Source organism: Pseudochaenichthys georgianus, chromosome 2 (genome assembly GCF_902827115.2).
Source record: "Pseudochaenichthys georgianus chromosome 2, fPseGeo1.2, whole genome shotgun sequence".
NCBI classification, from domain to species: Eukaryota; Metazoa; Chordata; class Actinopteri; order Perciformes; family Channichthyidae; genus Pseudochaenichthys; species Pseudochaenichthys georgianus.
In genome coordinates, this window is record NC_047504.1 from 7,782,968 (window position 1) to 7,804,489 (window position 21,522).

At 45.1% G+C, this 21,522-nt stretch overlaps 1 protein-coding gene across 3 annotated transcripts in view; it reads left to right on the forward strand.

Moving 5' to 3' along the window:
• The window catches only part of appa (amyloid beta (A4) precursor protein a), a 29,301-nt gene extending 8,233 nt beyond the window's left edge, over positions 1 to 21,068 (forward strand). The window contains exons 2-17 of one of the 3 annotated variants that reach the window (XM_034100644.1): positions 5,602 to 5,769; positions 6,952 to 7,081; positions 7,226 to 7,338; positions 7,432 to 7,622; positions 7,972 to 8,330; positions 8,917 to 9,084; positions 11,360 to 11,493; positions 13,251 to 13,325; positions 13,418 to 13,567; positions 14,200 to 14,328; positions 14,409 to 14,508; positions 15,423 to 15,635; positions 15,756 to 15,809; positions 16,165 to 16,256; positions 18,285 to 18,431; positions 19,026 to 21,068. In XM_034100644.1, coding sequence (XP_033956535.1) covers positions 5,602 to 5,769; positions 6,952 to 7,081; positions 7,226 to 7,338; positions 7,432 to 7,622; positions 7,972 to 8,330; positions 8,917 to 9,084; positions 11,360 to 11,493; positions 13,251 to 13,325; positions 13,418 to 13,567; positions 14,200 to 14,328; positions 14,409 to 14,508; positions 15,423 to 15,635; positions 15,756 to 15,809; positions 16,165 to 16,256; positions 18,285 to 18,431; positions 19,026 to 19,127 — 2,325 coding nt within the window. In that variant the 3' untranslated portion in view covers positions 19,128 to 21,068. Of the gene's footprint in view, positions 1 to 5,601; positions 5,770 to 6,951; positions 7,082 to 7,225; positions 7,339 to 7,431; positions 7,623 to 7,971; positions 8,331 to 8,916; positions 9,085 to 11,359; positions 11,494 to 13,250; positions 13,326 to 13,408; positions 13,568 to 14,199; positions 14,329 to 14,408; positions 14,509 to 15,422; positions 15,636 to 15,755; positions 15,810 to 16,164; positions 16,257 to 18,284; positions 18,432 to 19,025 lie in introns of all 3 variants that reach the window. The other 2 variants (XM_034100635.2, XM_034100653.1) reach the window with 2 other exon arrangements.
• The last annotated feature ends 454 nt before the right edge of the window (positions 21,069 to 21,522 follow it).

Below are 21,522 nucleotides of genomic sequence, written 5' to 3' on the forward strand. Positions count from 1 at the left end.
TCAGTTTCCCCCGCTACTTTTCCAACGTCTGGTTTTAAATCTGCTCTGTAATTGAACCTCTGTCCGACAGGGAGTGTGAGGGGAAGCAATGTCTGCCCTGTAATCAGTGAAACCGAACACTATACGCACTAAATCTGCTTCCCAAACATCAGGCGTGGACAGCTTTACACACACACACACACACACACACACACACACACACACACACACACACACACACACACACACACACACACACACACACACACACACACACACACACACACACACACACACACACACACACACACACAGAGCGGTAACAGGGTGTCCGCGGGGTCTTAAAAAGTATTAAAAGTTGATAAATCAATTTAGCGAAAATTAAGGCTATTAAAAAGTATTAAACGGCATTTTCCAAGGTATTAAGAAGGTCCACAGCAACGACAACATGAAACACCCTTTAATTTACTGAAACAACATGTCGGGAAACCATCAAGGTGGCCCCATGCATAGCGTGCCATAAAATGCTGCTTCTTATTTTAAGTTTCGTTGCCTTGCTCCGCTCTTAATATAGACTAATATAGTCTATATTAAGAACGAGAAAAGTCTTAACATATATATCGTTTTTTGTAAACATATGACAAATGTGTGAGGGTGATGACGTCAGAGCATCGTCCTCTGTGCCGGGCTCAGCCCCGGACAGCCCCAGCCCAATTTAACCCCTGGGTATTTGTGAGGGAGCTCTATATGGCATTACCACTGAAGCTCACCAAAGTTTAATATATTTCATAGTTCAAAGTTTTGTCAATTGTTTTGTTTATTGGTCAAATACTGGTTTCTACTGGTTTCTGATGGTTTTACTGGAATGAAAGAGCACAGAGTACACTCCAGAAGCAACAAAGCAGCATCCTGCATCAAACCTGACCTTCACAGAGAGGTTGAACTGCATGTGGAGAGGAGGCTTCAGTAGTCTGTCTGCACTCTGTTTAGTTGAGCTATCTTACAATCAATATAGTCAATGTGAGGTAAAGTGTGTCGCCAATGTAACCGGTTAGAACTCGAAGTTGCGATGAGGTCTTAAAATGTATGGAAAGGGTCTTAAAAGGTATTACATTTGACTTCAGGATTCCTGCATACACCCTGATGTAAAGCGTTGCACACACACTTAAAGTCCAGTCAAAGACGATCTGAAGGTTTTAAGTAACAGCAGGGCCCTGCTTGCCAAGGGGATTACTGTGTGTGTGTGTGTGTGTGTGTGTGTGTGTGTGTGTGTGTGTGTGTGTGTGTGTGTGTGTGTGTGTGTGTGTGTGTGTGTGTGTGTGTGTGTGTGTGTGTGTGTGTGTGTGTGTGTGTGTGTGTGTGTGTGTGTGTGTGTGTGTGTGTGTGTGTGTGTGTGTGTGTGTGTGTGTGTGTGTGTGTGTGTGTGTGTGTGTGTGTGTGTGTGTGTGTGTGTGTGTGTGTGTGTGTGTGTGTGTGTGTGTGTGTGTGTGTGTGTGTGTGTTTTGTCTAATTCACCGTCACATATCCTCTCCGAGCTAAGCAAACAGATTCCCATGGCCGTGCTGTCTGTGTGTGTAAACAACACAGCTGCTCGATTCCACACAGTGATTGATGAACGACTTAAAGGAGAGCTCTATACGTCTGCTGCAGTGCTGGAAAGTACGCTTACTTACCAATTGTGCTATACTTTAGTTTCCATTGCTACTAGTTTGGACAGAGTAGCCGAAGATGCCTGTAAAGGATGAGGGCCAGCAAGAGGATGTGTGTGTGGCTGTGCGACACATCCTGCTCTCCAGGGACTCTCCCCCCTGGGATGAGAGATGATCTAAAACACCCTCCCCCCTTTACTAAACCCCACCACCTTCACCCAACTCCCCATGGCAGGGCTGGGCCGCTCAGATAAGACGGTACAATTAATATCACCGCGGGACTGGCACCCACGGGGACACTTCAAAGTGTGTGTGCTCACTTTAAACTGCCTCTGTGTGAGGGAGTAGATACATGGCGTGGGTTTAGTTGTAAGAGAGTGTGAAGCCATATTTCTTTTTGCCCCATTTCACATTTAATGGGTAATAAACACGCTTTTTATTGCCGCTAATCACATCTGTGAGTGCGGCAGCCATAAGCGGATTAAATCACACACATCAGGACATTTTACACAATGCCTTTCAGCTGGGAATGGTTAGGAGATGTGAATAAAAGGGAAGCAAAGTCATATATCTTTAAAGGTCCCGTACATTGGGAGTGCAGTGCATTGATTGATGATTAACCGGAACATGAGCAGAATATTTCCTCTTTAAAGTATGTTTTAGCAGAATTTTGAGATTGCATCTAAATCGTTTTTCTATGATTTAATCAACTTGGAAAATGCTTTTTATAATGAACTCTTAAGGGCAGCGCGAGGAGGAGGCGACGTGTGTCTGAGGTGTACCTGGCTGTGATCTGGGTCATTGCTTTCAGGCTGAGGGAGGAGGCCACCTGTCTGAGATGCAAAGTGTGATTTGAATGTAACTTAATCCCCCGTGTGAATTGCAGCGAGCTCCACATAAACCTCCTTGGGGTCGAAAACCTCTCTATGAAATTGCAGCGGCGAATAATCGGACTTTAATCGCTTTACTACCACAAACTTGTTATTGCATTACATTTATTAGATTCTCGGTTTGTCCGTCTATCTTCTTTTTTATGGAGTAATTCTATTCCATTCCAAATGATTGTGAGGACGCTAAGATTTAACATATTGAAGAAGAAGCAATAGGTTTTTTTTGTTGCGGCTTACTTTAATTGAACGATCGTCTTGGGGTCAATCTGATAAAGCCGCGGCCTCCTTTCCTCTGGCGATGGCTATCCCGCCAGATTGGAACCAAACGGGGATATTTCTCCTGACCCGGCTGCCTTCCTAATCCTCAGTGCCCAGATTACCCCCCCCCCCTGCTGGCAGACTGTGCACCAGAGCTGGGATAGGATAAAGACTGAAGGAGAGAGGCTGCTGGTGTCTCCTCCTGTAATATGCCAACACTGCTGATACGTCTCATCATGTGTTTCGTCTGCTTCTTCTTCGTGTCCTTCTGTCTCCTGCTAGGGCTAGAGTTCTGCTTATCCTTTCCTTTCTGCAACAGGTACAACGACATTCAAAAGGACAAGAACGTAATAATACATGTGTGCAGTGATGACATATGTTAGGACTCATTCCCGCACCACTCTGGAAACGTACATTTGATTATTTCTGTGGACAGAGGATTTGTCTTTTGACGTAGCCAGCGCTAAATAATCATTCTTTATCTCTAAACCACCTCCATCACCGTTTACACGTCTTTCCCCTGATTTCCTCCCTCTCTCTTTCCCCGGCCCTCCTTCCTCACATCATTTCGGTTTCCCTTGACCTTCTGCTCGAGCCCGAAGGCTTATTGTCCAATTCATCTGTCCTCCAATCTCTCCCTGTCTCTCCCCATTGTGCTTATTGTTCCTCTCACTTTCTCCTCCTCCCGTTCCTGCCTCCGCCATCATCCAGGGACTTTGATTTATAAGCTTGCAGCAAAGTCTCCCCCTCCTCCTCCTCCTCCTCCTCCTCCTCCTCCTCCTCCTCCTCCTCCTCCTCCTCCTCCTCCTCCAGCCGAAGACAGAGCATTTGAGAGATAGCAGTAGAGAGGCTGAAAGGCGGGGGGGGGGGGATTTGCCAGCCGAAAGAGGAAGACACAAAGCATTTGAATGTCGGCGTTTGGCACAGGTTTGCGTACAGGAAGTGGGTGTTCTCCCTTTCAGTAAGCGACAGGGAGAGGCCAGAAGGTGGGCAGATACGGTCGCAATGGAACTGGGCACCCGGGAAAGAGAGTTAATTAAAAGATAGCACGCACACAGACAACTTTTTAAACGATTATTCCGAAACGTTCTGCCCTCGTGTTGAGCAGCACGGCACTTGATCTGCTCTCTGGTACACTGCTCACTGCTTTCCTTGCCGTGAGCTGATCTGTGGGCGGAACGTCCTTAAAGGAGCCCAACTTCTTTTCACAATCATATTTGTAATTAGTTTCCATGCTTTAATGTTGAAAAAGCTCGTTATTTCTCTCGTACTGCAGCACCTCCTTTCACCCTCTGTCTGAAACCAGAGCCCAGTCTGCTCTGATTGGTTAGCTGGCCGGCTCTGTCGTGATTAGTCAACCACTCAGAGATGCCACGTACAACGTGTTGGAATGCTAGACCAGTGGTTTCTGGAGAACATGACTTGTGTGATGACTTAGAAGTTGCTGACACTAATGCAGTGCACTGTGTCTGGTTAACGGCTGGGCAATTTCTTTTTAATTACAAATTCGTCTTCCAACGGTTATGAAAACAAGATAATAGAGATAAAGTGATAACGGGCGACAGGAACAACAAACACTGAGCAAGATTTGTTTCCCAGTGGCGTCCGCACCACAAGGCAATTTAAGCAATTAGTTTAATCCTCTGAAACTCAGAGGGAACAAACAATAAAAAAAGAGTCGAACAGAGAAAAGTAAATCGTGACTTCTTCCGTCGCAACACATCTCTCTCACGCAACCTCGCAATTTATATTTAATACTACATGTTGTTCATTTAAAGGGGCCATATAATGCTTCTTTTGTACCTTTCCTGTAGTGTGTTATATAGGTTTGTGTGCATGTAAACGTGTCTTCCGGAACATAGTGACATCACTATGTAACACTCGTGCTTTAAAATACTAATATATCTTGTTTTCATAGAGGCATGCGAGCTAAATTAATGCAAAGATTTACATTTCCCAGCTGCAAATGTGTCCAAATGGATGGATGCAGCTACTCTCACGTTGGAAGGAGACTTTGTGCCTCCGGCTGTTGGGAGAGAATCAAGTCTGCAGCAAAGAAATATGCTATCCATCTCACAAAACAGTGCCTGCCAGTGCCTTCAGAACCACTAACAAGATTAGGGAGTGCACAATGGCAGCGGCCCCTCCGTCTCCCTCTCTTCTCTCCCCCATATTCCCTCCCATTTTGTTTCGAGCTCATTTGCCAATACAATGCAGACATTCACCTCCTCTGCTCGGGGAGCTGCAGCACACACACACGCAGAGAGACGCAGGACACTATGTATGATGACGTTGATACTTCTGTACTTTTACTAAAGTAACATTTGGAGTGCAGCAGGTCCTTCACCTGTAAAGGAGAATTTGAAGACTATAATATTTCTACTTTGACTTAAGTAAAGAATATTTTACACACACACACACACACACACGCACGCGCCCCTTGCCTCCGGCCAACCTGCTCCTGTGCTGTGCCGAGAGAAACATCCCAAAATTAATCAACGGGGTTATATAAGCAGCATTCTGTGTGTCAGATTGCTCCAGGCTGTTTGAGGCAATTTATTCCTATACAAAATATTGATTGTTTTTCTGCAAAACAGCAGCCGACAAATATGAACAGAGGCATTGAGAACTGCCCCGGTTAAGAGTTTGATTATAGGAAGTCCAACACAAGATATGAACGGTTGCTACACTCCTTTTCTAGCTCATCTTCTTTGGTTTGTTGTTTCCGTTATTCTCTCATCACCAAGAGGCCCTAATATGCTCCCGTTTGTTATTGAGCGTTCCATCTGACTAACTCTCTGTCTGCGTCTCCTCTCGCCCTCCAGGTGCCTACAGATGTTTCTATGGGTCTGTTGGCAGAGCCCCAGGTGGCCATGTTCTGTGGAAGACTCAACATGCACATCAACGTTCAGAGCGGCAAGTGGGAGCCGGACCCCTCGGGCACCAAGAGCTGCATCGGTACCAAGGAGGGCATCCTGCAGTACTGCCAGGAGGTAAAGTGTGTGTGTTGTGTTGTGTTGTGTTGTGTTGTGTGTGTGTGTGTGTGTGTGTGTGTGTGTGTGTGTGTGTGTGTGTGTGTTCTTGCAAACACAATTGTTCAGGGTTATAGAATTAAACAGTCTGTAATCCGGTTAAGAATTTAGGCAGGAAAGAAAGTCTGTATCTAATTGTTTCCTTTCTAGCTGATTTCTTGTTTGATTTAGCTGCGTTTGTGCAAGTGAGGAACATTTTCAGACGTACCAATACATTGGACGCCAAGATGCCAAAAACACAAGATAATGTGAAGATCGGAGCACAGACGGAGGAACTTGTTCCTGCTGGTCTGAGAGAATGTAAGAGCATAGAAGTGCATCACGAGTGGGTTACAGTCTGCAGGCAGATTAGTTTCTTATTCACCAAAATCCCCAATTTGGCAGGTTGACACGGTGCAGAAACTCTCCGTCAACAAGCTGCTTAAAGCCATGTGACTCTGATTTAATTAGACGATGTAGAACAAACCCAAACGACACAGTGAACCTCTGTGTGTTTCTTTGGGCCAGCCGTGTGCGCTATCACGGGGAGTGATAGAGAGGGCTGTCTGATACTTTTATCCATGTATTTTTTCTTTAATGTTTATTTTATTAGCTTTTCTTTTTGAATGCTTAATGTCTTTCATTTTTTGTAAAGCACTTTGAATTGCCTTGTGTTGAAAAGTGCTATATAAATAAACTTGCCTTGCCTTGATAAACAGATGTGATGCATAATGAGATTTCCATGAAGAAATCCAGAGGTAACCAACACGAGCTCCCTGAATCAGCCTCAGGACCCACACTCATCATTTTAACATTTTGAACTTGATTATCAAACATATAAATAAAGATATGAGTTATCTTTTCCATCCCAAAACTGAATGTAAGCTTGGATTTAGACTGAGAGATTGACAAGGTTATGGTAGCATCTTGTTTTCCTGTGCATTCGGAGAGACACGAGAGGAGAGGAAGCAGGAGAGGAGGTGTCTTGATACAAAATGAGGGGTGCTGGGTTTGGACAGGTTGATGACAAAAAACAGGGAGACAGGGGGCATGTGTGTCATCGTCTCCTCCTTTAGGCTTTATCATGTCACTATAATGTATTATAATACCCCGTGTGTGTGTGTGTGTGTGTGTGTGTGTGTGTGTGTGTGTGTGTGTGTGTAGGTGTACCCAGAGCTGCAGATCACCAACGTAGTGGAGGCCAACCAGCCAATCAGCATCCAGAACTGGTGCAAGAAGGGCCACAAGCAGTGTCGCAGTCACATGCACATCGTGGTGCCCTACCGCTGCCTGGGTGAGTCCTGTCATCGATAATAATCTGGGAACAAAAACATGATTACTCACAATCTTAAAATACGAGTATCAACAGACTATGTGACCAGTTGGTTTAAATGTGGCTCTGTACGAATTATAAATATGGATCCTGTGTGTCCTGCAGTGGGAGAGTTTGTGAGTGACGCCCTGCTCGTGCCTGACAAGTGCAAGTTCCTGCACCAGGAGCGCATGGACCAGTGTGAGAGCCACCTGCACTGGCACACCGTCGCCAAGGAGGTGAGCACACACACACGAGCACACACTTCCATTACCGTATCGAACGAGCAGGAACAGATACTCATCCGTCTTTCTCATCCTGTGTGCGCGCAGTCCTGCGGAGACCGCACCATGAATCTCCACGACTACGGGATGCTGTTGCCGTGCGGTATCGACCGTTTCCGAGGAGTCGAGTTTGTGTGCTGTCCGGCGGAGGCGGAGCGAGACGCCGACAGCGCTGAGAAGGACGCTGATGATTCGGATGTCTGGTGGGGTGGGGCGGAGACTGATTACTCTGACAACAGGTACACACACACACACACACACACACACACACTCACTCACTCACTCACTCACTCACTCACTCACTCACTCACTCACTCACTCACTCACTCACTCACTCACTCACACACACTGATGAATGAGGGCAAGGCAGCAGCACATCAGTTGATCAGAGTGTCCGCAACGTGAGGATAAATTGGAAGCAAACCGCAGGTAATTTAAAGTCTTTGTCCTTCCTCCCTCACATCCATCCTTCCTCATTTCTTCCTCACCCCTCTTTCTCTGTCACCCCCCCTTCCTCCCAATTTCCTCTCCATATGTCTCCTTCCTCCCTTACCTTCATCTTCCCCCCTCCCCCCCTTTTCCTCCCAGTATGGTGCGGGAGCCGGAGCCAGTGGAGCAGCAAGAGGAAGCGAGGCCATCTGTGGTGCAGGAGGACGAGGACGACGACGAGGAGGAGGTAGCCCCGGAAAAGAACGAGGAAGCAGCAGCAGAGGAGGAGGAGGAGGATGAGGAAGAGGATGAGGAAGAGGACGTGCTGGATAACGACCAGGATGGAGACGGAGAGGAGGACGAAGAGGCAGTGGAGGAGGAAGACGAGGACGAGGAGGAGGGAGTTGACGTCGTGCTCGACACGTTTGAAGATGACGCCGACGAGCCGACCACCAACGTTGCCATGACGACCACCACCACTACCACCACCACCGAGTCTGTGGAGGAGGTTGTCAAAGGTACAATTTTAGCTATAAATAGTTTTTCTTTTTCATTATCAGGGTGTGAGGAGGCCTGTTCTAAATGATCTGCGTTTAATACATCCACATTTCTTGAAGAGACTTAAAGGGGCCCTATTATGCATTTTGTGTGTTTTCCCTTTCCTGTTATACACACCGTTCCCACACATTGAATTAATGTGACACAAGCACACAACACGGGATTTGTTTATGCTTTGCTAAACACAAATTAATTTCCTTCTGTCATTTTTCTTATTGTGCTCATTTATTTATTCAGAGCTTTCATTAGCTACGTCCCATTACTGTCACAACAGCTTTGTTTCTTCATTTACGGTTAAATTGGTCTTGAATTAAATTCCAAGATGCATAAATAGCTGGCTCTCTTCATGCTAGATTAGATCAGATTGTAAAAACAGATTGCACATGAATTATAAAATACAAATGAAAGCCGTGTGGCTTCAAACCAAAGCCTTGTTATATAAGAGCTGGTGAAATCACAGCTTCAATCAGGGCATACCTGTTGAGCTAAAGAGACTTCTCTGTGGAGGTGTGTGTGTGAATCATGACAAGTGTGTGTCCTCCCAAGATGTGTGCTGGTCCAATGCAGAGACCGGTCCGTGCCGGGCCATGCTGCCCCGCTGGTTCTTTGACCCCCAGGAGGGCCGCTGTGCTCAGTTTATCTACGGCGGCTGCGGAGGCAACAGGAATAACTTTGACTCAGAGGAGTACTGCCTGTCTGTGTGCAGCAGCGTCAGTAAGTCTCCCTTAGCAGCCGGTGTGTCTCTAACCTCGCTTGTAACTCCCTTCCTGGCTGACCTTTAGTTTTTCCTCGCCGTCCGTGTTTTGTCTGTCAAACAAACAAGTGTGTTTTCTCTCAAAACAGACTTTCCTCTTTTGGATTCTTAAAGCCTCAACTATGATCGTGTGTGCACCCCCCTTCATTCTCACACTGCTTCTTCTTATGTGCTGGAAAACCTGCTTCTCCTTGAGCATATTCAGACCCACAATGAAACATTGATTGATTGATTGATTGATTGATTGATTGATTGATTGATTGATTGATTGATTGATTGATTGATTGATGGTTTTCCCTCCTTGCTATATTTAGTTATTAGATTTTCCTAATAATGAAAGGTTAAATATAAAGCGTATTTCTCGCCACTTCCTGTTGAGCTCGTCAGTCACAAAGGGAACTGATTGGGTTTCAAATAGCTGCCCTTTGTCATCGCCAAGAGTGTGTATGTATGTGTGTGAGTTGTAGTGGAAGGTGTTCTAAGTGTTTGGCTGAATTCAGTGACCTTGCTCGAAGTGTGTGTGTGTGTGTGTGTGTGTGTGTGTGTGTGTGTGTGTGTGTGTGTGTGTGTGTGTGTGTGTGTGTGTGTGTGTGTGTGTGTGTGTGTGTGTGTGTGTGTGTGTGTGTGTGTGTGTGTGTGTGTGTGTGTGTGTGTGTGTGTGTGTGTGTGTGTGTGTGTGTGTGTGTGTGTGTGTGTGTGTGTGTGTGTGTGTGTGTGTGTGTGTGTGTGTGTGTGTGTGTGTGTGTGTGTGTGTGTGTGTGTGTGTGTGTGTGTGTGTGTGTGTGTGTGTGTGTGTGTGTGTGTGTGTGTGTGTGTGTGTGTGTGTGTGTGTGTGTGTGTGTGTCAGGAAGAGCATGATCTGCCCCGCAGCAAAATGGAGTCATGCTCTCTCCATCCCCCTGTATTTTAATCTAATTGTATCCGTACTGAGTGTGTGTGTAAGTGAGAGTGTGTGTGCTTTGGTGTGGGATTTCTAGGGAGTGTAGTTTGCAGTGAGAAAGTGCTGCAGTATCTTATTTCCTCCCCTGCAAAACACAAACGCTTACATGTCGCCATCTTTGTTGTCAATATTTCCTTTTTTATTATTTCTAATTTTCTAATTTTAAGTCTGCCGTGTGCAGGGTGCAACTTGATGAAGCGAGAAATTGTGATTGCTCGGCTCAGGACAAAGTGGAAAACATCTCTTTGCTGTTTTCTTTTCATCCTGTGCAGTCATGCACTCTCACCAGACGTAACTGATTTCACATGGCCTTCATACACACGCAATCACACATGGATTCATACACCAGCCACTTTTAAAAGTACAAATATATGTTTTTAAAATGCTCCACTACAGGAAATACTTAAGTACGCTTTCTGACATATTTGCAGTTAAAGGTGGGGTAGGTAATTCACTTCAGAAACACTTGTTGTTATATTCCATGGAATGCTCTTAACACCCCGATAGCAATGAATACATGAAATGCTTTGACAATAAATACATAAAAATATTTCATCTGTGGAAGCTGTAGCACTGTAGAAAGCACAACCAATCATCTGAGCCGGCCCGGCTAAAGTAACTGGATGGCCTACCTGCCTGTCAGCCTTCCATATGTGCACAAACTTATCTCGTGCCCTCATTGGTCATGTGCGCGTCCGTGTGTGTTGGAGGAGGGGCTCTGTGAGGAAGTCTGAAGGAAGGGGCAGATTTTTTTTGACCAAAGAGCCACTATTTCAAGTATACTACGTCATCGAGTGGCGCCGAATGCTGGGCGCCACTCGATGAAGTAGTATACTTGAAATAGTGGCTCTGCAGCAGCTTTACTCGACATTGAGAACCGGCCAGGGTTTTGTCTCCTACACAAAAGACTACCGGTCATCTGAGGCATTCGCTGGTTTGCTTTTGGAGGCGGTTGGCTTCCAGCTACTACCTAGTTTCTTCCTCTCACTAACCCTTTAACCCATCTAAGAGGCCTTCTATGCTTGTTCAGTGTGTTATATTGGTTTTTGTGCACGTGACCTGAAAACACTAAAATCCCAATTGTACGTGATAGGCTAAGGGGGGGGCCTCTCTAGTCTGGTTTCAGACAGAGGGTAAAAAGAGTAGGAGACAGTCAAAGTAGAAGCACAAAATACTAATATCACCCTGAAAATGAGCATACAAGGGCCTTTAAGTGTTTAGTGTGTGCAAGATAGAGCAATTAAAAGACGCCTCCTGGAAAATCCTTTTAACCCCTTTACTTCCTTTTCACACAGTACCCACAGCCATGCCCAGCTCCCCCGACGCCGTGGACCACTACCTGGAGACGCCAGCGGACGAAAACGAACACGCCCACTTCCAGAAGGCCAAAGAGAGCCTGGAGGCCAAACACCGCGAGAGGATGTCGCAGGTAGGACAGATAGGAGGGAAGGAAGGAAGGAAGCAGAGGATATTTAGCAGACTGAAAGCTCATCAGCAGTTGATGCATACGCATGAATGAGTAAAAGATTAAGGCGGCTGGATTCATTAACCCATTGTCCCCAGCAATGACAAACAACAACTGCAACCCTCTTAAAGTTTTAGTTTTTTTTGCAATCATATGTACAGGCGCAACATCCTCTAATTCCACACAGTTGGTTTCATACTCTTTCTATGGTAAAGGCCTGCGTTTAATCAAAGAAACACCCTGTGAGTCACTGAGGGTGACACTGAGGTACTATCGTCTTTTTACTGCTTGAATCTTGCCAAAAAAGGGACCAGAAACGGTTTATGTGGTATTATAAAACGGACAAGTCAAATCAAGCAATCTGATTGGTTCTTAGCCGTGATATACTGAGCGTATACCATGGGTAGAATTGGAAGTTACCTTTCACAACAAGTCAGTATCCCTCCGCGTCTGAGAAAAACAGTATACCGTTGGGCTGAAAAGCAAACTGCCTGCAGTTTGCTTTTTTCATACTGGAACAAGAAAGCAGCGGAGAAGTAACGGGGCAGAAACCCTCCTTTCTACGCAGCGGTTCAGACATAGGCATCAAACGGCAAAACATATTCAGTGTGCAGTTCCTTTGGCATTAGGGCAGGGATATCTAGATACTTTCCAAGGTTTGACATCATGAATTGTGTTACTTTTAAAGCAAGCAACGATGTTTTCAAATCTGTAATCAAAGAGGTCCGCAAAAACACTATCGGCCAATCAGATTGCTTGATTCGACTTGTCAGTTTTATAAATATATTTACATTTCTTCCGTTACGGAACAAACTTACAAAGCATACGATGGAAACATTTAAGATTAACTTCGACCTCCGGGGGGGGTCTTACTATGGAGGAGTGGATTGAGGAGTGCCTATCTCCAGAAAAAAAAAAGCACCTAAACACGACGACATGCAGAGCTACGTGAAGAGCAGGTAGACCAACTGGGAAAGTACCACCATTCAAAAGCTTTCTGATGCGGGTCTTGAAACAAAGCAGAGAAATTATGACCACAGGTGCGAAAGCTCTCTCTAACTGTAAACCGAATCTCGGGGACCGGAGAAAGTGGAGCAATATTCTCACCACGCCAAGCAACAGCCTAGAACAACCTCAACAAGTAACCTCGTAAGCCATGCTACTGATGCTGGACAGTTTTTCAGTGGGTGCACAATAAACGTCAACATACAAATGCATGTAAATAAATAGCCAAATAATGGATCAACGCTCTCTGTCCAATATGTTCGCTAGCTGTTAGTGTTGTTGCATAGCAACCACCTCGCACTAATGTTTCGCGCAGAAGGCAACGGAGGGACTATTTTATTTTGAACATCATTATTTACTAATAAAAACTATTTAAATTAGAGTGTGTATTTTTTTTCATATTGCCACACTTGGTAACCGTTTTATAAAAGCAATAGCTCACTTCAGGCCGCTTCGCGTCGGGCCGAACCACGCCCCTTAGCTGTGATATAATGAGCATATATCACGGCCTGAAGTGAGCTATTGCTTAAATAATAACTTTATTATCCTGCAGAAACCCGCTCTTTATCTCAATCTTATTTTAAATTGAAGCTCAAAATCACCAGACTTTTACATCCTTTTGTACAGAGAGAGATGATTAAAGTTGAAATGGCTCCCCAGACCCTCAACTTGGGATTTCTTTCAGATTTGACCCAGGATCTTTTTCTACATTTCAGGTGATGCGAGAGTGGGAGGAAGCCGAGAGGGAGGCTAAGAATCTCCCCCGTGCTGACAAGAAGGCCGTCATCCAGGTAAAGAAAGGACATGCTGGATGCATAAAACCTCAGGATATTTTGCGGTGTGCTTTTTTATCTATGTGTTGCAATTTGTGCAGCGCTTCCAGGAGAAGGTGGAGGCGCTGGAGCAGGAGGCAGCCAGCGAGCGGCAGCAGCTGGTGGAGACGCACATGGCCCGGGTGGAGGCTCTGCTCAACGACCGCCGCCGCCTGGCTCTGGAGAGCTACCTGACGGCGCTGCAGCAGGACCCCCCCCGGGTACGCTCAGACAGAACACTGGATACAATGTCCTCTTACAGATCTCACTGTTGTCCTGTCATTTCCAAACCTGTCATTTCCAAAATGTCTGGTTTATATCAGAATCAACCGGATCTTCTGATGTGGAGAACCAGGGTTCATGGAAATTGAACAAAAGTTGCATCAAATATAATTTATATTTTATCTAATCGCCGAAATAGTAATACTATAATGATAATAAATACTGTATCGTATAGTAATGAAACGTAAAATGGCATTTAACTGTTGAGGTGTTTTGCTGGTGAGAGATTTGAGTTGCTTTAGCGTGTAGAAGCTGGTAAGCTATTGGATTTGTTTCAGATGCAGACCTTATTTTCCTGTTCCATGTTAAAATAAACCATTTTCAGTGGTACGCTGAGAAAGAGTAATGTTTTTGGTCATGGAAAATTAGGTAAAGGTCCTGGAGAACTCATTGCAAATGAAAAAGTGTATGACCCCTGGGGAACACAACGGGTCTGCTTTGTCTCGTGTTCTACACATTTTAGCGCCCCCCCGGTTGCAGGCACAATGATTTGTTTCCCCATCCAGACTGTACATAAATAAATCCCCCCGTCCTTCCTCTGCTCCTCACCACCTGCCGTCTTCTGCTGCAGCCTCGCCACGTCTTCAGCCTGCTGAAGAAGTACGTTCGTGCCGAGCAGAAGGACCGGCAGCACACCCTCAAACACTATGAGCACGTCCGCATGGTGGATCCCAAGAAGGCTGCGCAGATCAGACCTCAGGTAGCAGCGGGATTATACTTCTGAACTTGACTAAATATGGTGTGTCTTGTACTTATGTGCATGTGTGTGTGTGTTAACAGGTAGTGACCCACCTGCGCATCAGTGAGGAGCGTATGAACCAGTCTATGGATCTCCTCTACAAGGTGCCCGGGGTGGCCGACGACATCCAGGACCAAGTTGGTGAGTCACTTTGAGACCTGGAGCACACATATTTACAGAAATATAAATACAAATAAAACTAAGTACAGTATAAACAAAACCTATGAACATAGGATAGATTGTACATGAGTCAAAACTGTTTGGTTAAGAAAAGCGAAGCTGTGAGTTCATAGCACTGTGACTGCGCATGAGATAGGAAATAAAGACACTCTGTTCTGATAGTGCTGTTTGTCACAAAGAGATTACATCGCTCTGAATTCCAGCAACTGAAAACAACATTGTTTGGAATAGGACATTTTGTTGTGCCTAATTCTTCTGCTCAGGGTCAAATAACACCGTTTGCTGGGGACATAAATCTCTCTCTCGGTTTCTGTGGGTTTTGGGTTTATTGGAGTTTTGTGCGTCACGCTGCCATCTGTGTCTCTGTCTCGGAGATTCTCACAGTCTGTGCTGCGCGGCAAAGCACCGGACCAAACATACGCAGAAGAAAAAGATCTATGACATTTCTTAAGAGGCTGTCTGTCCCTTTTTGGCTTTAATACAAACACCGGTCAGCTTTTTTAATCGTAATTATTAAAGACGTTGTAGCAACTAAAGTTCAAATAAAAGTCGCTAAGAGGCTCAACTAGGCTCTTTGCTGTGACGTCATCCGACAGAAGTCTAAACAAACAAATTGTAAATACATTTTATCATAGTCAATTATATTGCAGATGTGTTTATATATTATAGCGTTTTCATATATTATATAACATTTTAATATATACAATTATATTCTTCAATCATCACAGAGAGCTTTTTAATGCTGTGACGTACTGAAGACAACAAGATGCCAGAAGTTTGCTCATATAATAATTGATAATTGACGTCTCCTCTTCCTCCTTTGTTTCACTTATGTCCTCTCTCCTTCCTCCCTCCCTCCCTCCTCCCCCCTGCAGAGCTCCTGCAGAGGGAGCTGGCGGAGATGGCCCAGCAGCTGGCCAACATGCAGACGGACGTGAGGGTGAGTTACGGCAACGACGCCCTGATGCCGGACCAGGAGCTGGGAGACGGTCGGACCGAGCTGCTGCCCCAGGAGGACTCGCTGAACCTGGGGGGGGTGGGCTTCATCCACCCTGAGAGCTTCAACCAGCCCAACACAGAGAACCAGGGTGCATACAGAAATGACCCCTCAATGCTGTCAAGCAACATGGAATCCACTCTTGGCTTCATATGCTTTTTTGTGCTTGAAAATAATGTCAAAATTATTTCTTTCCTCAATCTCTTTCTAGTTGAGCCTGTGGACTCTCGGCCCAATTTCGACCGAGGCATTCCCACACGACCAGGTTCGTGCAGACATAGCTCACAACGTGTGTGTGTGTGTGTGTGTGTGTGTGTGTGTGTGTGTGTGTGTGTGTGTGTGTGTGTGTGTGTGTGTGTGTGTGTGTGTGTGTGTGTGTGTGTGTGTGTGTGTGTGTGTGTGTGTGTGTGTGTGTGTGTGTGTGTGTGTGTGTGTGTGTGTGTGTGTGTGTGTGTGTGTGTGTGTGTGTGTGTGTGTGTGTGTGTGTGTGTGTGTGTGTGTGTGTGTGTGTGTGTGTGTGTGTGTGTGTGTGTGTGTGTGTGTGTGTGTGTGTGTGTGTGTGTGTGTGTGTGTGTGTGTGTGTGTGTGTGTGTGTAATATTACCTTCCTTCCCTTCGCAGTGACTGGAATGAAGATGGAGGCGAGGCCCGAGCTGAGGATGGAGACGGAGGACAGACAGAGCACCGAATACGAAGTCCACCACCAGAAACTGGTAAATACACACACACACACACACGCACACACCGTGACACAGAGGTGGGATAGGCTAAGGGGCGGGACATCTCCAAGCGGGTCACTGATCACAACAGAGCCGGCCAGCTAACCAATAAGACCAGGCTCTGGTTTCAGACAGAGGGTGAAAAGCGGTGCTGTAGCAGTATGAGAAAAATAAAGACCTTTTTGAACATTAAAGCGTTGAGACGTGTCTCAGCTCTGCTCTCATTCGATATCCATTCATATATTGAGACTCATGAATAATCATGGAGAAACACACAAGCATGTAAACATACGTGATGCCTTTACTGACCCATGCAAGTTTGCACTCTGCCCTCTCTTTTCCATAAGAACGCACGCACGCACACACAAAGGTCTCCATCTATGGTAAACTCTCAAGGTTGTCACCATGGATACGCGTGTCTATGGAGACAGCCGTGACAATGCGTGCGTCACACTGTAAAGTTTTTATATGCAGGTATTTTTCGAAAACAATATCTATTCATTAATCCCATCCAATGTGGTAATACCAGCACACAGAAAATAAACCCCAATCAATCCCAAATCCAAAGCCGTGCACCTGATTCCGCTCACCTCCAGGCTTTAATCTCTTAATCCCTACATTTCATAACGTATCACATTTCCTGCGTTGACAAAAAGCAGCCAGCGTGTAAAGCAGCCTCCCTGAGTCGACTGCTAATTTAATATTCTCCGTAACCCCCCGATCAGTGTACTGCAGGATTTATTTATTATTTGTATTTAATGTATTTATTTTGTCCGGCTCATGGCACTGAATATCAAATGGATACTTTGCTTACATTTCCTATGTTTATATATCCTATTTTACCTTTTTATTCTTACTTTTTATGTTTAACAAATGTCTTGATTTATTTATCATTTTATTCATCTTACTTTTTCATATAATATATTTAATTGTATTTATATTTTATCTAAAGGTCCCATGTCATGCTTTTCCGGTTATCACCCCTCCCCTTGTTATGAAGGTTGTTCTGCAGGGTCTCAAACCCTCAAAGTGCACCCTGTAGCGAGTAAAACTCTAACACGGAGAAGAGCTGATGCTGCCCCAGAACGCCTCGTTGGACATTTCTCTATTTCCATTTGTTTCTTCCGGGAACCAAGTGACGTAACGACGATCCAAATGGACCAATCCGTGGAGCTCCTCACACACACACACACACACTCACTCGGCCGTATCTTTTCTCAGCCGCAGCTGCGTGGATCTCTACTCACAGTTCGCCACACACTCACGTGTGTGTGCTCAGGCTGAGTTCCGCCGTGTCTCGCAGACCCCACGCAGCAACCAGGAAACGACACCAGTAACCCAGCTCACACTGTCGGCTCCTTGAGCCTCAAAGGGCAGAGCAGCGAGCCCCGCAACGTCCCGCCAACACGGCGCCCAGACCCCGCGCAGCATTCCCATCTGTTTGTCATTACTGGTGTCATTTTCTGGTTGCTAACAAACGCCATGGTAACACATAAACACACATAGGGAGGGGGGGGGGGGGCAGGAGCTCCAACAAGGCGTGTAGGACAGAGTGAATACACAGACTATACAGAGATGCTGTGAGAAACCAATGTGAGTTTGGAACATTGAACAATGTAAATCTGTTCTAGTCGACCTCAACAATGGATTTATGATCAGTAGAAATGGCCGTGACGCGGGACCTTTAAATCATTCTAAAATGGTCAACAGCAGAAAAAAATGATTCCCTAGCTTTTATATTTTAAAGCTACTTTGACTCGGTAATGACACTATTTTGGAAAACAGGTACATTTTTGGAAGTGTAAACTCTCCCAGAATGCAGTGCGATATAATTTGCATTGATGAAAACTAAAATAAATGAGCTGCAACTCTGGACGTTATTCTCCTGCAGTCATATTCAAGGGGCCCCGTTATGCGTTTGGGTGGCCCCTCTCCTGTGGTGTGTTTTATAGTATTCTGTGAATGGTCCTAAAGCCCAAAGTTCCATCACCTGACAGACCCTCTGCCCTGCACCCCCCGCAGGTCTTCTTCGCAGAGGACGTTGGCTCCAACAAGGGCGCCATCATCGGCCTGATGGTGGGAGGCGTCGTCATTGCAACTGTGATTGTCATCACCCTGGTGATGCTGAGGAAGAAGCAATACACCTCCATCCACCACGGAGTCATCGAGGTGAGAAACAGCTGACCTGTGTGTGTGTGAGCACCGCATACAAGCTGTTCTGTACGGCAGTCAATCTGGTGTGTGTGTGTGTGTGGGAGGGGGCACGTGTGAGTGCAAGCGCAAGCTGCTTCCCTGCATCAAATGTATGCATCATGTGTAGATGTATATAGGAGTTAGTCTGAAAAAAGGTCTTGATACTGTACACACCTTCTAAATGTATAATTATTTATATATATATTATCATCTGTTCAATTTAAGAATACGGTAGCTGTTGCAGCCAATTACTATACAAAAACACTTCCAGGAAAGCATTAAAATGCTCTTAAAATGTAGGTGTGTGTGTGTGTGTGTGTGTGTGTGTGTGTGTGTGTGTGTGTGTGTGTGTGTGTGTGTGTGTGTGTGTGTGTGTGTGTGTGTGTGTGTGTGTGTGTGTGTGTGTGTGTGTGTGTGTGTGTGTGTGTGTGTGTGTGTGTGTGTGTGTGTGTGTGTGTGTGTGTGTGTGTGTGTGTGTGTGTGTGTGTGTGTGTGTGTGTGTGTGTGTGTGTGTGTGTGTGTGTGTGTATGTCTAACCGCCCTTCCCCCCCTCTTTTGGCTCCCTTCCAGGTGGACGCGGCCGTCACCCCCGAGGAGCGCCACCTGTCCAAGATGCAGCAGAACGGCTACGAGAACCCGACCTACAAGTTCTTCGAGCAGATGCAGAACTGAGGAGAATGTCACACACATTTAACACACACACACATCTCTTCCCACACATCAAGCACCTCCCCTCCCCTCTCTCCTTCCTCCCCTATGTCTCCAAATAAGGCAGGTCATTGTGACTGAAATAGTCAGTTACGACGGTCAAACGGAGCGACTGTAGCCAGGGGTTCCTTGCGTTCCCTCCTGGGCGGGACCGCGTTCGTTCACGTTATCGGAGCGACACGCCTTTTTAATTAAAGCCCCGTGTTTGTATGTAGCTCCGCCTTGGCCTGCTGATGTATGGTATAAAAGAAGGCCCGCCCAGTGCAGAGAAACAAACCCACGCGTTGGGGAAAGCAGCGCTTTCTCTCCCCACTGATTCAGGGTTGGTGTGTTGTTGGGTTTTCAGTGTCTGAGGTGTGGAGAATCTGACCTCTGATCAGTGGGATTTAAGACCCTGGGCTTCATTTAGAAAAATGAGCCACATCATTAGTTGTCTCATATTCTTTTTACTGATTATACATAATAAAATATAGGCTTAAATCAAAGATATTTTTCTAAATGAAGCCCCTCACTACTGCACTTACTCTACAGTCTACACTGGAGTACCCCCCCCCCCCCATCTCCTCCCTCCTCCCTCCATCTTCTTTTCCTTTTCACGACAGCTGGGCTGTGTTAAGTCACACGGAGACGCTGATATTAATGAGTATGCTGATGACGACGGTAGTAATGATGTATTCTGAATGAGCTGTTTTTTTATTTTTCTCTTTTAGTTTCCAGTTTTGTTTTTCAAAAAAGATTGAAGAAAACAGAGGATTAAAAAAAAAAAAAAAAGATGTAAAGTCCTTTTTTTAAATTGCGTGTAATGTTACTGAAGTAATGCTGAAGTCTTAGCTGTTCCTACGTAGTGCATGACAACAGGATTCGGAAACACACAAACGGATCTTAACGCTGCTCTCTCCTGAGATCATTTCTCACATATAGATTGTCATTCTAGCAAGATTGTACATTTAGTATCTTCTCGTGATCACGTGACTTCAAACGACGAAAGATATATATAAATCTAGATGAACGGGCTCTGCTTTGATATCATGGAAAATACACATTTAAAAAGAGATCTGTGATTTTGGGATTTAAGTGTGTTTTTCTTGTCTCTTTTCTTTGTTCCCGACGCTTCATCTCCGTTTGCGTTTCCACGGAGATATATTGATCCTTATGCATCATTTTTTGTTGAATTCATGTTATGTTGTTTGTGCAGAAAGGGGCATGTTGTGGGTGTGAAGGTGACGGGAGGTATCCGGCATGGGGGATGGGTTATGGGATTACGTGTGTGTTTTGTCATTTTCAGTCTGGTGTTTCGTCCAGTTGTAAGCCAACACCGTCTTTTATTTTGTGATGATTCTTGCTGATAGAATAAGTGGAGAGCTGAGAGGAGGTGAGGAAGAGAGCGAATGACTTGCAGTTACGGTTGAATAGCCAGGCCTGTATATATATATAATGGATTTTCACTCCTCTCCTTCCTCCCTCCCTCCCTCCCTTCCCCTTCCCTTTCCTTCAGGCATGCTTTACCACCCACTCGCCTGTATACATATGATGGGCATTGAGAGAGATTACAACGAGTCAGGGAATAAAACAATCTCCCGTTCATCTCCATACAGTCATACTAAAGGTGTGTCCCCATGTTAACATTACATTGAAAGGAACACAGTGAGGAGATGGTGGGTTTTTATGAAGGCTGCAGTGGGGTGGGTCCTTTGGTTTTCACAGTGTGCTCATGAGACGCCCAGCAGAGGGCAGTAGAGTAGACGAGGAAGCAGGATTTTCTTTCTATTCTTTTTTCTTTCCTTCTCTGTGGGGTTATATTATATTGGTTTTGTTTTCCACTGTAATATTGTGCAGGCCATTTGCATCTACTGGGAAAACGCTTTCTACACTGTATTCCATAATAAAGTTTTGAATGTACATACAGCTGCTGTGTCCGAGGTTTTTATTGCATTTAAGATGAGATAAACCTTTATTGAATGAAATACAACATGAAAATAAGGTCACTGTATATCATGTGAAAACTGCCGTATTGCCTTCAGAGATCAGTTGTTGATCAGTTTATTTTATAGGAACACACAATATTGCACAATAATCCATTGCAATGTAATACAACATTTAAAGCTATGATTATTTATGTTGCCAGTCCTCTGAGTGCCATTTAAAATAACATATTTTAAAGGAGTTCAGCCAACTATGTGATCTATTTTATTCTATTGACATATTATTCAGTATTTCCGGCTGAAGGACATATCGGAGGGCATCATGACACAAATTAAGTGAGGTCATATCGCCAAAGTACTTTGCATTAAACTGAAACAAAACGATTGCTTTAAGCAAACCCTATCTATAAATGATTTATTCAATAAAATGAAATGTT